This window comes from Oncorhynchus tshawytscha, linkage group LG26, assembly GCF_018296145.1.
Source record: "Oncorhynchus tshawytscha isolate Ot180627B linkage group LG26, Otsh_v2.0, whole genome shotgun sequence".
Classification (NCBI taxonomy): Eukaryota; Metazoa; Chordata; class Actinopteri; order Salmoniformes; family Salmonidae; genus Oncorhynchus; species Oncorhynchus tshawytscha.
This window is the reverse complement of record NC_056454.1, coordinates 43,107,546-43,125,929: the sequence shown is the minus strand read 5'-3', so window position 1 is coordinate 43,125,929 and position 18,384 is coordinate 43,107,546. Positions and strand designations below refer to the sequence as shown.

The 18,384-nt window shown below is 43.8% G+C and overlaps 1 protein-coding gene across 4 annotated transcripts in view; it reads right to left on the bottom strand.

Moving 5' to 3' along the window:
* Positions 1-16,381, bottom strand: part of LOC112225645 (zinc finger E-box-binding homeobox 2) — a 75,895-nt gene extending 59,514 nt beyond the window's left edge. For 2 of the 4 annotated variants that reach the window (XM_042306670.1, XM_042306673.1), the window contains exons 1-2: positions 16,212-16,381; positions 14,390-14,551 (exon numbers count right to left, since the gene is read on the bottom strand). In XM_042306670.1, coding sequence (XP_042162604.1) covers positions 14,390-14,462 — 73 coding nt within the window. In that variant the 5' untranslated portion in view covers positions 14,463-14,551; positions 16,212-16,381. Of the gene's footprint in view, positions 1-14,389; positions 15,215-16,211 lie in introns of those variants that run through there. The other 2 variants (XM_042306672.1, XM_042306671.1) reach the window with 2 other exon arrangements.
* Between the last annotated feature and the right edge of the window lie 2,003 nt (positions 16,382-18,384).

Here is an 18,384-nt window from a genome sequence, read left to right as displayed (position 1 = left end):
AGCTGATCATCAAGGGAATTCAAGTACACGGTGTTGTTGTTTTTTGTTGTCCCGGTAACTGTCATGTAAATGGCCAGATCTGTCTGGGTGGTGAGGTTTCACATCCACACTACTCATGCCGGGTTATTGGTTCAGCTAATGATTAGAAAGCAACACTAATGCAATTCCAGCGATGGCAGTATTTGACATCTTTCAGTTGCTATACAGATGTCGGATCTCAATTTGATCATCCTGTTGCTTTCCTGCATTGCAAGACATTTAAAACTTGTAGTGTATTTGAGGTTTTAAAAGGCTTCGGAAGTTTGTAATTTCCTCTTTGAAATTTCAGTCTTGATTTTCCTTTATGAAAAATGTATCAACCCCTTCCAAAAACTGACCATTAATTATAATCCACATAATTGTTCACATTTCCTGTTGCTGCAGGATTATTTTCCTGCTGTAGAAAACTGGCAGCAGAGGTCTTAAAGCGTTCTGATCTAGTTCAGATGAGGACTAACAGAAGACGACTAACTGAAGAGGACTAACAGAAGAGGACTAACAGAAGAGGACTAACAGAAGAGGACTAAGAGAAGAGAGGGACTGCAGACATCCAGAAACTAATCTCCAAAGAACAGTACGATTACTTCTACATGGAACAGTACTATTACTTCTATATGGAACAGTAGATCTCTATTACTTCTACATGGAACAGTAGATCTCTATTACTTCTACATGGAAGAGTAGATCTCTATTACTTCTACATGGAACAGTAGATCTCTATTACTTCTACATGGAACAGTAGATCTCTATTACTTCTACATGGAACAGTAGATCTCTATTACTTCTACATGGAACAGCACTATTACTTCTACATGGAACAGTAGATCTATATTACTTCTACATGGAACAGTAGATCTCTATTACTTCTACATGGAACAGTACTATTACTTCTACATGGAAGAGTAGATCTCTATTACTTCTATATGGAACAGTAGATCTCTATTACTTCTACATGGAACAATAGATCTCTAATACTTCTACATGGAACAGTACTATGACTTCTACATGAAAAAGTCGAACTCTATTACTTCTACATGGAACAGTAGATCTATACTACTTCTACATGGAACAGTAGATCTCTATTACTTCTACATGGAACAGTACTATTACTTCTACATGGAACAGTATATCTCTATTACTTCTACATGGAACAGCACTATTACTTCTACATGGAACAGTAGATCTATATTACTTCTACATGGAACAGCACTATTACTTCTACATGGAACAGTAGATCTCTATTAATTCTACATGGAACAACACTATTACTTCTACATAGAACAGTATATCTATATTACTTCTACATGGAACAGTAGATCTCTATTGTGTCTGCATGGAACAGTAGATCGATATTACTTCTACATGGAACAGTAGATCTCTATTACTTCTACATGGAACAGTAGATCTCTATTACTTCTATATGGAACAGTACTATTACTTCTACATGGAACAGTAGATCTCTATTACTTCTACATGGAACAGTAGATCTATATTACTTCTACATGGAACAGTACTATTACTTCTACATGGAACAGTAGATCTCTATTACTTCTACATGGAACAGCACTATTACTTCTACATGGAACAGTAGATCTATATTACTTCTACATGGAACAGTAGATCTCTATTACTTCTACATGGAACAGCACTAATACTTCTACATGGAACAGCACTATTACTTCTACATGGAACAGCACTATTGCGTCTACATGGAACAGTAGATCTATATTAATTCTACATGGAACAGTAGATCTCTATTACTTCTACATGGAACAGTAGATCTCTATTACTTCTACATGGAACAGCACTATTACTTCTACATGGAACAGCACTATTACTTCTACATGGAACAGTAGATCTATATTACTTCTACATGGAACAGTAGATCTCTATTGCGTCTACATGGAACAATAGATCTCTATTACTTCTACATGGAACAGTAGATCTCTATTACTTCTACATGGAACAGTAGATCTCTATTACTTCTACATGGAACAGCACTATTACTTCTACATGGAACAGTATATCTATATTACTTCTATATGGAACAGTAGATCTCTATTACTTCTACATGGAACAGTAGATCTCTATTACTTCTACATGGAACAGTAGATCTCTATTACTTCTACATGGAACAGTAGATCTCTATTACTTCTACATGGAACAGTAGATCTCTATTACTTCTACATGGAACGGTAGATCTCTATTACTTCTACATGGAACAGTAATTCTCTATTACTTCTACATGGAAGAGTAGATCTCTATTACTTCTACATAGAACAGTAGATCTCTATTACTTCTACATGGAACAGCACTATTACTTCTACATGGAAAAGTAGATCTATATTACTTCTATATGGAACAGTAGATCTCTATTTCTTCTACGTGGAACAGTAGATCTCTATTACTTCTACATGGAACAGTAGATCTCTATTACTTCTACATGGAACAGCACTATTAATTCTACATGGAACAGTAGATCTCTATTACTTAGTCCTGACGATGTGCCAACTTCTGTCTGTAGTGTCCGAACCATTTGGGCTACAAACTAATATGACCCCACTATGGAAAGATGAGACTCTCACGAACACGATGGTGTTCCGTTTCACTCCAAAAGGTTTTCACCCTGAAGGTCTTTTTTATGCCAACAAAATAAGGGGTTAAATATGTTTTCAAAACACAAAAATATTTCCTGAGCTTTCTTATATGTAAATCTTTATTCCTTATGATACACTTTTGGACTGTCTGTTTTGCCATTTATGAACATGTTACTGAATGCGTTTCTATGGGATATAGTAGTAAAAGACTAATTCAATATTTAATCAAATAATACCTACAGGGGTCCTAAAATTAAAAATCAAATATATACATGATCCATGATATGACCATCTTACAACAAGTAAGTCCTGGTTGCATAGATCTGACTGGAACACTCGCTGACAGACAAAAAGAGGTCATAACACCTTAACCCACCGATCCGTTATTGATTGTTCCATGTGCGTGTGACCTTTTGCCCTGGGCACCACACCACACCAATCAAGCCCACATATCCCTGTTAAGGGATGGCCCATAGATGTGTGTGCAAATGTTGTGATCTGGCTCAAACATGTTCAGTCAAAATATATACAGGCCTCGCTTAGAGACCACCGTATGCTCACTTTATGACTCATATGACTCATAATAGTGATAACAGTGATAATAGTGATAACATAACAAGAAAGATCAAGGAACACTACAATAAATTAACATGACACAATATTCACAAATATATTTTCTGACAGAAAATGAATTCCAACAAACAACTCCTTATGCTGCTCAATTTCATAAGGTTGTCATAAGGTTGTCATACAGAGCCCTGGTTTGAACTCCCCACCCCCCACCCCCAACACCCACACACACACACACACACACACACACCACTAATAGTTGCGCTGAACCTTATTCCCATTCATTATAACTGGGGCTGTTGTTTCGGTAGCCTGCAGTGACATACCTCATTACTGACCTTGGTAAATCCTAGCTGTTTAGGCTAAAGGCGATGTGGCCCCACAAAATGTCACAGGGTACTCTGTATTCACTCATGAAAAAAAATGTGCGTATGGTTACAGGGAGAGACATATACAATAACCCATGTCAGTAACCTTGAAATACACACACACTGCCAGGCACACACACAACCAGCACAATGTGACTCTTAAGCAGCCATTTGTATCCCTCAACGTTGGTCAGTGCAGTGCAACCCCATAGTACTAACTTCAGCAGGCAACACTCTCTCTATCGCCACTGTTCCAGTCAGCAGCTTTAGGGAGGCGTAGGTGTTCTGAAGCTGTCGAAGCGGGCTCTCTGTTCTGAAGATTTCTGTGCTTCTGACACAGTGATGAGTTTTGTTTGTACAGTTAGACATCTTGGCATTTACAAGCAGGCAGGCAGGGTCCATGCATTTCATCAAGTGCATTAAATAACAGGGTGAGTGAGTGAGTGAGTGAGTGAGTGAGTGAGTGAGTGAGTGAGTGAGTGTGAGTGAGTGAGTGAGTGAGTGAGTGAGTGAGTGAGTGAGTGAGGGCGGAGGCTGAGACTGGAGCGAGAGGGGTTGGGACAGGGTGAGTGAGTGAGTGAACGGCAGGCAGGCAGGCAGGCAGGCAGGCTACACAACGAGAGGGGTGGAGGAGGTGTAGCTTTGTTGTGATTTAGTCAAGCAGGACATACAGTAGGGTGCAAACACACTACTCAATAATTCCATAGCTCTCCTCGCGACACACGGCAGGGGTGGCAGGGTAGCCTAGTGGTTAGAGCATTGGACTAGTAACCGGAAGGTTGCAAGTTCAAATCTCGAGCTGACAAGGTACAAATCTGTCGTTCTGCCCCTGAACAAGCAGTTAACCCACTGTTCCTAGGCTGTCATTGAAAATAAGAATTTGTTCTTATCTGACTTGCCTAGTTAAATAAAGGTAAAAAAATAAAAAACACATTTCAAGAATATGATCAAAACTCATGTTTAAACAAAGGTATAAAACTGTACATCCATGCTTAACACCTTGACCTTGGTTATTCGCCCTGTGAATGTGTAAACATGAGAGAGTGTATGTTATTGTTTGAGTGTATAGCAACATATGTAGGAGACAGCAGTCATTGGGGCCAGTCAGCCCATCTGTCCCTGTATAAGAAGTGAGGAGGGGGCTGTGGCTGCATAGAAACTTAACACGGCTCCCTCCCCAGGCCACCAGCACCCTGGTTAATATAATGGGCTGGCCGCCTGGTGACGTATTATCTCTCTTGCACCTCTTTGAACAAATCCCCTCTTTTTCCCAAAGCAAGCCTGTCTCCTCCCCAATGTCCAAAGGTGTTTGGTGAAGTAAATCTGCCTAAATCCCTCACAGCTTGGGCTGGCAAAGGGAGAGATGGTGTTGAATGAAGGTGAATAAAGATAATCTCCTTTTCTTAACAAAAAAAAGAGTTCTGGGGGTGGTGGGAAGGAACAGAGAAATTAGGAATTCATATCACATGGTGATAAAGTTGCAGCATCCCACCCCATTTCTCTCTCTTTCTCTCTTCCCCTTTACCTCTCTCTCTCGCTCTCTCGCTCTCTCTCTCTCTCCTTCTCTCTCTCTCTCTCTCTCTCTCTTTCTGTCTGCCTCTGTAGATGCGTGATTCCTGACCTCTGAAGCAGGAGAAAAGAGGAGAGACCTACCACAATGACGTCTGTCTCTCTGGACAGCACTGCAAGACACGTGTTTTGCCTCTGACTTGGGCTTTACGGAAGCTCAAATTGCATGCACTGTATTTGAAATGAACAGATATAGGCATAACACACTTTAGGAAAGTAGTTTGTTGTGAGGGGTTGAGGGATGGATGGGGCGGAGTGTGTAACGTTATACAACACATGATGTGACTAGCACATCCAATCCAGAAGGGAAAACAAAAACTAATCACACCTGCCCCCAACTCTGTCATGCTGATTAAAATGGAATATGAAAAGTCTCAAGCACTTGCAAGATTTATTTCAGAGCCATTAAACAATCTGTTGCGTTCCCTCCCTCAATCGCCCTACCAACCCTGCTCTCTCTATCCACACCCCTCACCTCACCCTCTCTTTCCCTCTCTATCCTCTCTCTCACTTTCTCACTGCTTACCATTTACCTCTCTCTCTCTCCCTACACCACTAATCCCTCTCTCTCTCTCTCTCTCTCTCTCCCTACACCACTAATCCCTCTCTCTCTCTGTCTCCCTAAACCACTCATCCCTCTCTCTCTCTGTCTCCCCACACCACTCATCCCTCTCTCTCTGTCTCCCAAAACCACTAATCCCTCTCTCTCTCTGTCTCCCTATACCACTCATCCCTCTCTCTGCATCTCCCTACACCACTCATCCCTCTCGCTGTCTCCCCACTCTACTCATCCATCTCTCTCTCTCTCTGTCTCCCTATACCACTCATCCCTCTCTCTCCGTCTCCCTACACCACTCATCCCTCACTCTCTGTCTCCCTACACCACTCATCCCTCTCTCTCTCTCTATGGCTCCCTACACCTCTCATCCCTCTCTCTGTCTCCCTTACACCACTCATCCCTCTCTCTGACTCCCTACACCACTCATCCCTCTCTCTGTCTCCCTATACCACTCATCCCTCTCTCTGTCTCCCTACACCACTCATCCCTCTCTTTCTCCCTCTCGCTCCTATTATTCAACTGTGAATAGTCCAGGAATGGCATCCCGTAACCCTATCTGTCCACCAATAGTGCCCAGCCCTTGGGCGGAGTGAGAAGGAGGCTATATAGGGCACGTAACCAGGGGAGGCCTGACAAACAGCCGAAGACACCTAAGTTATGTCGCTCAGTCACTACCCACTTTCTGTTCCTCTTTTCCATAATCTCTCTTTTTCATTCCCCCTCTCACTCACTCTCACTCAGTCTGCTTTCCATTTTTCTGAGCTCTTTTCATCTCAGGCTTTGGGATGCTGAATGCGAGAGCGGCCTGGCGGCGGTGAAAGGCCTGAATTGTGATTAAGAATGAGGAGAGAGGGAGGGAGGAGGAGAGGAGCTCCTTTTCTTTGTTCTGCCCTCTGGGGTGTTTACTGAGGGGGTGGGGGGGCGTGGAGGAGGGGACAGAGGGGGAGGGGGTGCATAAGGCATGGTGGAGCAGATATGAAAGGCATTCAGGTCAGCGCTGATTTGAGCAAGAGTGGTAATCATACCAAAGGCGTTCTGAAGGACCACCGTAGCAGTACCAAAGAGCTCCAGGACAGAAGGTGTGTGTCTCTGTGTGTGTGTGTGTATGTGTGTGAATGCGTAGACATGAACACATATGAGTGTGCTCATATTATACCATTAGCCATAGTGAGCTGGCAGACTGTTACGCGGAGTGGAACAGGGGAACCCAAGAGCAGACTCAGACGAGGAGACTGGGAGGAATTAACCAAGGTATTTATTAAATCACAGGGGGATGATGGAGTGCAGGCCAGGGGAAGCTCGGATGGGTTGTAGGAAACCAGGTGCGGAGGCTGAGACTGGAGCGAGAGGGGTTGGGACAGGGTAGCAGGTCTGGAGGGGAATCCAAGGGAGTAGTAGTGTGGGGAAGCAGGATGACGAGACGTGGAACTGGAGACAAGGACCAGAGTTAGAGCGGGCAGAACTGTAGCGGAGAGGAAAACAGGCACAACAGGATAACAGGATCTAACAGTAACAAACGGCTAGAAGCGTAGACTGACTGAGCAGAGATTACGATCTGGCAGCGTGGAAGTGGCAGGGCTGAGTATTTGTAGAGGTCTTGATTATGGAACAGGTTGCAGCTGGTGGGGATCTGCTCTTACTCCAGCACACCTGTTTCCACCCACACAATCACACACACACAGAGGGAGAGGGAGAGGGTACTGGGGGAGTGGCGGCAGGTCAAGGAGACACAGGATGAGCAATTGGGGGCATGGCAGGAGCAGATGTAACAGTACCCAATCCCTCTACAGGCACCCAACCAGGCTTATCTGGGTGTGAGGTATAGAAATCATGTAAGAGGGAGGGGTCCAGAATGTGATGGCAGGGCACCCAGCAGTGCTTCTTAGGCCCGTATCCTTCCCAGTCCATCAGGTACTGCCAGCCGCGACCCCGACGGCGCACATTCAAAAGTCGCCGGACGGTATAGGCAGGATGGTCATCGAGGAGCCGAGGGGGTGGAGGAGCCGCTGCAGGAGGAGACTGGGGACTGGAGCAGACAGGTTTAATCAGGGATACATGAAAGTTAGGATGGATCCAGATTGAGGCTGGGAGTTTCAGGAGCACAGCAGAGGGGTTAACAACATGGTCAATTTCAAAGGAACCAATGAATCGGGGGGAACGTTTCTTCGATGCCACCTTCAATGGCAGGTCCTTCGATGAGAGCCATACCTTTTGACCTGGGGTGTAGACTGGAGCGGAGGCCCAGCAACGGTTGGCTTGGGACTGGGTCCTGTGAGAGGCACGAAGAAGGGCAGCCCGGGCCTTTCTCCAGGTACAGTAACAAAGATGCAGATGGTCCTGGACAGAAGGAACCGCAACCTCTTGGGCAGGGAACAAGGGGGATTGGTAACCCAGAGCACACTCGAAGGGTGACATACCTGACGAGACGTTGGTGAGGGAGTTGTGGGCATTTTTCAACCCAGGGTAGCTGAACGCTCCAGGAGGAAGGGTTAGCAGAAGTCATGCAGCGTAGGGGAGTCTCCATCCCTTGGTTGGCTCAGTCGGTGTTGCCGTTAATCTGGTGTTGATATCCAGAGGAAAAATTTACATTGATATCAAGAGCTGAACAGAAGGATCTCCATACCTGGGAGGTAAACTGGGGTCCTCTGTCAGAAACGCTGTCAGTGGGAATTTGCATGCAGACAAAACACATGGGATACTAACAGGTCCACAGTGTCCCTGGAGGACAGGAGCTTGGAGAGGGGAATGAAATGAGACATTTTGGAAAACCTGTCAATAATGGTGAGGATGACAGAGTTACCGTTAGATGGGGGAAGGCCAGTGACGATGTCCAGAGCTATGTGTGACCAGGGGCGACTCGGTATGGGAAGATGGCGAAGCAGACTGGAAGTGGGTTTAGTGGAGGTTTTGTTCCGGGCACAAACCGAACAGGCTGAGACAAACTCCCAGACATCTCTCTCCATGGTGGGCCACCAAAAGCGTTGACGCAGGAAGGCAAGGGTCCAGTTCATACCAGGGTGACAGGTGAGGTGGGTAGAATGGCCCCACTGAAGAACATCAGAGCGAACACAATCTGGAACAAACCGTGCATTACAGAGATCGTTCACTGGGTCAGGTTGGTTCTGCTGAACCTGGCGGATACGGGACTCAATCTCCCAGGCGACAGCGGCAACGATGCAGGTGGATAGCACAATGGCTCCTGGCTCGGTACCCGTGTTGTCGGTGGTGAACTGGTGAGAGAGGGCATCAAGCTTGGTATTCTTCAAACCGGGGCTATAAGTGAGTGTGAAATTGAATCTACCGAAGAACAAAGCCCAGTTTGCTTTCCGGGAGTTCAGACGTTAGGCGGTCTGTATGTAGGACAGGTTTTTATGGTCAGTCCACATTATGAAGGGGGTACAGAGCCCTCCAGCCAGTGACGCCATTCTTCATGAGCCAGCTTAACTGCCGGGAGTTCCTGAGTTCCGATGTCAAAATTCCTCTCTGCAGGTGAGAGCTTACAGGAAAAGAATGCACATGGGTGGACCTTCTGATCAGAGGGGGAACGTTGAGACAGAACAGCACCTACCCTGCTGTCAGAGGTGTCCAGCTCCACAATGAACTGGAGTTCTGGATCGGGCTGAGTAAGGCCCGGAGCGGAGGTGAAGCAAAGCTTGAGTTCCAGAAATGCTGCCTCTGCCTCAGGAGTCCAGTGGAATGGAGTGGAGGTGAAGGTGAGACTGGAGAGCGGTGCTGCCAGGTGGCTGTAGTTGTGGAGGAAACGTCTGTAAAAATGTGCAAACCCCAGGAAATGCTGTAGCTGCTTCAGGTTGGTGGGCGCAGGCCAATCTTTGACTGTCATGACCTTGGCGGGGTCCATACTTAACTGTCCCTGTGCAATATTACAACCCAGGAAAGACACTGAGGCAGCATGGAACTCACATTTTTCAGCTTTAACAAAAAGCTTATTCTCCAACAGCCGTTAAGAACTTGGCCAACGTGTTGCTAGTGAGCCTCAGGGTCCTTGGAAAAAATCAGGATGTCATCTAAATAGACAAAAACAAAGCATCCAATCACATCCCTCAGCACATCCTTGACTAAGTTCTGGAAAACAGCAGGGGCATTAGTAAGACCAAAAGGCATGACCAAATAATCAAAGTGACCAAGTGGTGTGTTGAATGCAGTCTTCCACTCGTCCCCCTCTCTTATGCGAACAAGGTGATAGGCATTCCAGAGGTCGAATTTGGTAAACACACTGGCACCATGGAGGGGGGCAAAATCAGAACTGATGAGTGGCAAGGGGTACTTGTTCTTTACTGTGAAATTATTCAGCCCACGGAAGTCTATGCAAGGCCTCAGTGACCCATCCTTCTTCACAAAGAAAAACCCAGCACCCACCAGGGAGGAAGATGGCTGAATATGTACTGCAGCCAGAGAATCCTGGGATGTACCTCTCCACAGCCTTTTGATCGGGCGGGAGAGGTTCAAAACTGGCTACTGGGGAGAGGAGCTCCAGGCTGAAGGTCAATGGCGCAGTCGTACGGTCGATGAGGCGGCAGCGACAGGGTGTGATACTTGCTGAAAACAGGAGCTAGATCGTGATACTCGGGAGGAACTGATGACAGGTCCGGAGGTTCTAGAATGACCTGGGGCACAGACAAGGCAGAGGGGATGGCAGAATGTAGACAATTAGAGTGACAAAATTAACTCCAAGTGGTTACCTTTCAGGCGGTCCAGTCAATCTGTGGGTTGTGTAGCTTTAATCATGGATGGCCAAGAACCAGGGGAGGGTAAGGACAGTCGATTATGTGGAAACGGATCTTTTCCTAGTGATTTCCAGAGAGCTGCAGGATGACAGGGACAGTTCTCACAGACACGAGCGAGGAGCTTTCCATTGAGAGCGTTAGCATCGAGGGGTGAATCGAGTGGGACAGTGTCCAGACCCAACTAGGTAACGACCCCTCAGTCCAGGAAGCTCTCGTCGGTGCCCGAATTGATGAGAACAGACAGAGGAAAAGCTTGGCTCTGCCACACAAGGTTGCCTTCAATCAGAGATCTGGGGGAAGATGGGCAGGCGATTCGGCTAAACAGTATATACCCCACTACTGCCGAGCCCCCTCTTTTGCTGGATGGGAACAAGTGGAGACAAAGTGACCAACCTGGCCACCGTATAGGCAGCTCCTAGCGCTGATTCGTCGTTGCCTCTCCTCTAGAGAGAGACGGGCCCTGCCGAGCTGCATGTGTTCAGGATCTGGAATAGCCTTGGGATGGGATGCAGTCAGAGAAGGAGGACAAGGCACTGAAACAGATGTTATGGTGCATGCAACCCTACCTACCCTCTCCCTCCGACGCTCACGGAGACGACGGTTTGGTGGAGAGTATCAGAGTCTGCTGGGTTCATCTCTTTGGCAAGATCGTATTGTTATGCAGAGTGGAACAGGGGAACCCAAAAGCAGACTCAGACGAGGAGACTGGGATTGAAGTAACCAAGGTATTTATTAAAACACAGGGGGAAGATGGAGTGCAGGCCAGGGGAAGCTCTGGTGGGTTGCAGGAAACCAGGTGCGGAGGCTGAGACTGGAGTGAGAGGGGTTGGGACAGGGTAAGCAGGCCTGGAGGGGAATCCAAGGAAGTAGTAGTGTGGGGAAGCAGGATGACTAGACGTGGAACTGGAGACAAGGACCAGAGTTAGAGCGGGCGGAACTGTAGCGGAGAGGAAAACAGGCACAATAGGATAACAGGATCTAACAGTAACAAACGGCTAGAAGCGTAGACTGACTGAGCAGAGATTACGATCTGGCAGCATGGAAGTGGCAGGGCTGAGTATTTGTAGAGGTCTTGATTATGGAACAGGTTGCAGCTGGTGGGGATCTGCTCTTACTCCAGCACACCTGCCTCCACCCACACTATCACACACACAGTGAGGGAGAGGGAGAGAGTACTGGGGGAGTGGCAGCAGGTCAAGGAGACATAGGATGAGCAGTAGAGGGCGTTTCAGGAACAGATGTAACACAGACACATGTCTCCAGTAGCAAGGACAATGGCATGTTTGTGAGAAATGTAGCATGAATGGTACAACAGGCACCCTGACACTGCTCACTGCTGATGATAGGAGCAGGGAAATGAAACTCACTTCCATTGAAACCCCATTGTCTTGAGACAGTTATGGACCCACTAGCATACTGGCCATGACAGCCATGCCTTCATTTGAATGTTGTGATAATCCTGAGATGAACCCATGTATTAAATGTCTTATAACTCTGACTATATAAGTGTTGCAAGACAATAACATGTCCAGTTTATTAGGTGATTGATCAGTCTTATTTATATTTACCTCACACACTTTAGTACACCAATTGTGGTTTGAAAGCTGAAATAGTGTAACAAAAATATATATATATATATATATATATAAAATGAAAGAAATAGTATTTTAAGGCGAGGCTAATGGAGCGCTTTTGACAGCTGCGTTCACACAACTGAACGACCCCTCACAGCTGGATGTGACGTTTCGCACGGGGGAGGGGGCTGCGAACTGCAACAAAGTTGTGCAGACTGAGCATATCGAGTTGCACAGGGCCTAATGTGACCTCCGATTGGGACTAGGGAGTCACGGAGTTAAGATGAGGTGAGGTGGGGGGAAGAAGAAAATAAGTATAGGCCTAACCACAAGATACTGTAGGCCTGTATGCAACAGGCCATACGGACAATTTGTAGGCCTACTCTATAAAGAGTTCATTTCATTTACATAATAAATCGCATATTTCGAAGATGAGAATTATGGAAAAAGAAAATTAACACAGATATCAACAGTTCTGGTTCTGTATTACTTTGCGATAATAAAATGCATATGGTCCTCCAGACCGTATACAGCAGATATCCCTGTGGGAATACTGCATCGGAGGGAAAGTTGTCCACAGGCAAAAAAAATCTTCAGACTCGCAAAAGTTCTAGTTCACAAGCAAAGGTATTTCGTAGTAGACTTTCAGTCTGAATGACTATATCCATTCTGAATACACATATTTACACCAGACCAAAACTGTTTTTTCTGTTGTTGCCTTAACCCTACCATGATTGTCTTGCATCAACAGTATGCCAAGAGGCATATTCAGGCAAATACAAGGGGAAAAATAACAAATTGCATATTACAATATAGACCGATGAGGCTATGAAATTCTCCCGCAGGGAACAAGCAATCCGTTTAAATGGGGAATGGAAACAAACATTTCCACATAAAAATGATCAATAATACAAGTGCACACCTGGGAGAAACAACAGTAGCAGTAGTCCTCCATTATAGCCTCTGACAAAACAATATTGTCAACATTATTTTTCTCTTAATTTTTTGCCCACATTGACATTGGCTGAATGTTCTTAAAAATTTTAACAAAACCATTGCAATTCGAAAAATCACTTCTCATCTTGGTTTTTACAAAGACCGATGTGCGGTTAAACTTCAGTTGCAATACTTCAGTATTATCTTTGTTGATCAGAAACGTGCTTGACAGCAGTAGACATGCTGAACAACATACTGAGTTCACTGAATCAATAAACAAATAAAAACTAGTAAACAAAATAAGTCGAATGAAAATGTGTGATATAAAAAAACTATATAATTTAAATGTAAAGATTGTTTAAAAAATACATGTTTAGCTACAATAGTGCTATACAACAAAATACAAATTAAACAAACTACTGTGACACCAGTTTTACATCAAACATGTAATACCATGGGATATTAAAGTAACAAGAGAAAACAAGTCAGTTCAACATTGACATGAATTAAATATAACTTTGCATAACACACATGGATGAGGCGTCAAAGGGGATGCCCCCTCGCAAAATCCCTATCACTCCCAACACAACTCCTACACAAAACTCGGGAGTTTTCTATATCCTCTAAACGTTGTAGGTTAACACATAACTCAAGTAACGTTTCAGAAATTTGGTCAGTCTGTGAGCTTGCCTATACGAGGTGTGTTGTGTTTAGTGCTGTAGCCTTTGTGCAGCACCAGACCCGAACAAAAATTGACACATTCAGAAACTGTGTCCTATTGTCATGGCCATTTTAAGACCTTTAATTAACTCCGAGTTGACAGACTATATATAATATCTAAGACGTGGTAAAGGTCTTTAAAGGCACCATGTCACTTATGAATGGCAATTATAGCACAACACAATACCCACAACACAACACAATTCACACGACAATGAAACTGTGTTGAATAATCGTGAGAGAAAGCACATTTACGTCATAATCACACAAAAGTTAACAGCGCAGTTCAGTTTCTACCTAATCCACAGGTTTCTCCGATTTATCCAATTCATAGGAGACGCGCTATAGGCCTACCCAAATAACGGTTTTCCTGCCTGTTAGAAAGTAGCACTATCTCGCTGAACCGCATTCGAGCCTCATTCTGACATCCCTTTCCTACACAGTCAGCTCGAGACATTGATAGTTAACTTTAACGCTCATAATCTCATTCAAAATAAACATAAAAATGCTTTACATAGTGATTAAGTTCAAAACTATAACAAAATGTAGTGTACTTTTACGCAACCACCCCATTCTCAGTGCCTACACTGAATATAAACTATAATCGAACTGTGAAAGACGACAAGGCGCGGGAGGTCCCGCAAATGACTGCTGGCAAAACTTACAAATGTTCCCAAACATTCATTTTATTTAACTTAAAACATGTTCTTACCGTTCTTTCTCTGTGGGTTTGGTTGTTTTCGCCTCTTACACCGGGGACCCTCCGCCATGATCTCCTGCTTCATTGATAAGAGTTTAGGCTAGGTCAGATGGCTTACAGTCCGCATGGGCTCGGCTCCTTCAGTCAGCAGCACAGGCAGGCTCCGGTTGATATCTAATAACCAAACAAAACGGCGACAAATGTTGGGACAATATGACTGTATGGATCCCGTTCAACCACAGGGGCCCGAAATAAAACGTTTTAATTCACTCTAAAGTCTTCAATGAAACTCCATATGGGTTAAAGTCCAGGAGAGGGAGGTTGAGAAAAACCGTACTGCGTCCGCCGTCGCCTGGTCTTTTGATGTGTCTCCTAATCGGGCAGATTGTCAATGAATCGGAGCAGAAGGAGGAGGAGGACGGACAGGCAGACACATTCAATAGCTTACAAGGATGACTGAAATAAAGCAAGGCATACACTTCCAAAAATGTCGATGATTGTATGAAACCTCAAATTAAAAGGTGGATGTTTCTGTGCAAGTTTCTAATTGAATTTATACATCAACTTCTGAGACTTGTTGATGTCTTTGATATTGAAGGTTTGTTATGGCTGTCCCTTCTGTCAGTCTTAGGCAACTTTGCTGTCATCACCAAATGTATCACACTCGAGAAACATTGATTCAGTTTTAATCTATAACAACAATCTGAAATCCTTTGTATCATCTGCCTCAATCAAGTTAAGCAAAGTGTTCGATTCAACTACATAGGCTCATCTCATATCATGTCAGTCATTTCGAGTTTGTTTTCAATTTTTCCAAACTGTGTTTATGAGTGTATCTGCGAAAGACGTAATCATTTTTTGTATAGACTATACACATGATGTAAGGATGTTGGACACATTCATCAAGAAAAAAACGTGCCAAATGTTGCAATATGTGGGGAAATAGACTAACTTCCCCTTTCTAATAAGGATATGTTCAAATGTATTTAATCTACCATTTAAACTGATTGGTAAAAATAAAAGCAGCACCAGACCCGATTTAAATGTTTTTTTTTAAATGTAGGGACGTGGTGTCAGTGGAGTTTGTATTAAAAGGGTAGCGAACCGTAACAGAAGAAAACAAACACAAAAACACCCATAAACATTTACACGACAACAAACGGAAAAGCTCAATATTATATACTTTAGAGGAAAGTCAATTGAAATAGAATGATAGAAGCCCAGCCCAAACGAGGATCTTCTAGTTTAGAGACTTACATTTGGAAATGTTTGCCACTGCATCACATTGTATTTTTTTTCACAAGGCTTTGGCATTTGCACAAGCAGTGAACACACACATAGCCGACAACACACACAACAGTGCGGATGTTAGTGGTCACTGCCCAAACCCCAGCTACACATAATGAGCTGTCCACAAATTTGGAATGTAGATTAAAAAAAACAGTGTATGTTGATCTATCTAATAGAAGGCTATGCGTAAAATTAGCAAATACAATGGATGGCAAACCAACGCGAAAAGCCTACGCCCGTTTCTACTCGGACAGCTCAAAAGGAATAGGAACGAATAACATCGAATACAATTTGATTTCCCGGAAAGGATACAGGGAATATAGGAGAGCATCCGATCACAGTTGATGCAGGTAGGCCTATATAACGCTCTATCCACTTCTGCAGCAGCGCGCACCTTTCTCACCTGAGCAGGTAGGCTGTCCAACTTTGATAATTGCGCAACGGCGCACGGATACCTGAATGGCAAATCTACCTCAATCGCAAAGATATTGAAGTTTCATTCAAATAAACTGATGTAAAAAGCAATATGTTAAAATACACGTACCGGTGTCAGTGTGATCCTCTAAACAGCTGGTTGGAAGACAGAACGTCACAGAGAGATGAAAAAGGGGTGCGTTGTGGATCCAAAGAAAATAACTGGTAATAAGCCTTGAAAATAGCTTGATGATGAGGGACCGTTATTCCTGATGGGCAGGTTAGGACTGGTCTCTTTCAGCCACTTCACGAAACAGACCTGGGAACGCGCACTGACGGGTTACGCCTCTTCTAATGACATTTTTTCGCTCTTTTTCTTTTCCTGGAATATAGAGGCGCGAGACATCCTTAACACGCCACCTATCTTCACGCGCAGGGATAATTGAGGAGTATGTGCGCGCGTTGTTGTGGAGAGGGAGAACGTGATCAAGTTGTTGTCTCCCATGAGATTGTATTTGATCATTTGTAGCCTGTGCTTTGAGTCAAATGTGAGAGGAATTACCCACGCATCAGATTTCCAATAGCGACTTCATAAAATAAACAAAACAGCAGTGTATTGGAGTGAGAGAGAAGGTATTTATAATGCGGTGACAACTACTCTCCAAACTGGCATATGAAAGGAGCGCCAAGGTACCTGATTGGAGCGCACAGGTAGTTTACCTGCACGCAAATGGCTGCCTTCCGGCATGTATTCAGAGGCACTACAGCGGATACCTCTGCCTTTTTATCTTGACTGAGTGAGTGTATATTCCCATTTAAATGATTCTGTGCCATTCCACACTGTAATTTTTGTATAAAAACGAAAGAGGGAAGATGCAGCATATTTTCAACGGGCTATCACTGGCATTAACGAAACACCCTACGGTAAAGTCTTAAATTATAGTCTGCACATATGCGTATAAATCTGTAGAGTGGATTTTTTTAATAGTGTTAAATGTTTAGCACAGTTCGTTTTAATTTACATCACCACTTGTACAGTAACATAATGTCTATCGGAGAGTTACACCCATGGTTTGTGGTTGTTAAAATATTCTCTGTGTCTATGCATGTTCTGCATGGATGAAACGCTCACCAATGAATGGAATATGATCAGTCCACTCATAGCCAACTGGATTAGACTGGAGATCATACCAGACCAGGAGTTTGGGAACTGGGTGAAGATGTTATCAGGTAATTTTGAGCTCTACAGTAATCTTTTAAAGTTGTTAACAATAATAACGTTGTAACGTTATTATTATTATCGAATGTCATAAGCATGTATATATTGTAGCCTACTTTTCATGTATTTATTCATATGGAATTGGGGACCACTTTTTCCAAGGCCTCACTATATCACAATACTTACATGGATGCTAAAAGTAAAGTATCTAATATGTCTGTAAATAAGCTCTGTAATATGAACCACGACAGGGATACGTGTTAAATAATCATAAGGGTTATCTAGAAGTGCACAGAGGACACGTGTTTAAAGTAAATCTCTCTTTCTGGTGTCTCTGTTGGTTCTTAAAATGACATAACATTTGATTAGACTTCGATGCCCGAGTGCCGTTCTTTATGATCAAGACATCTTTACGACATCTACTGTCAGTAGAGCATCCTCTCGTCTCTTCTAGAAGAACAACATTTTAAGAACATTTGTCCCGACACCGAGTTTGACCAAGTATATATACATATATCATAGTTCCGTAATTGCCTAAATCTTCCAATTAGCTTTTGATCATGAAAAATGGCATATACTGCCATTATCTAAATTACATTCCCACCCACTGGGCACACACTGAAATTACGTTGAACCAATGTGGAATACAGGCTTAATTGACGTCTCTGCCCAGTGGGCAATAACGTGGTTGATTTGGAAAATGGACCAAAAATATTTTTGGAAACCATACTTACCTAAATGTGATTAAAACAGTTGTGTTGAAAAATGTATCTGCAGTTTTCTGAAAAAGTTTGTGAATGAAAGTACATTTATACTGAACGTTTTGTCCCTGCTAGCAGATGGCTTTTGGGAAGAAAATAACAAATGGAAAAATAAACAATTATATTTTATAATATGAGATGTATAAAGCTGAATTTCTGTATGTCGCTTTTTTAGTGTGGTCCATAGATATATGTGTTAAAACCACCTGTTAAGTTCTAGGAACAACAAAAAGAGAAGTGACCGTGTCAGTCACCTCAAAAACCTGAGGAGAGGGTTGTCATGCCCTGCACACACACACACACACACACACACACACACACAC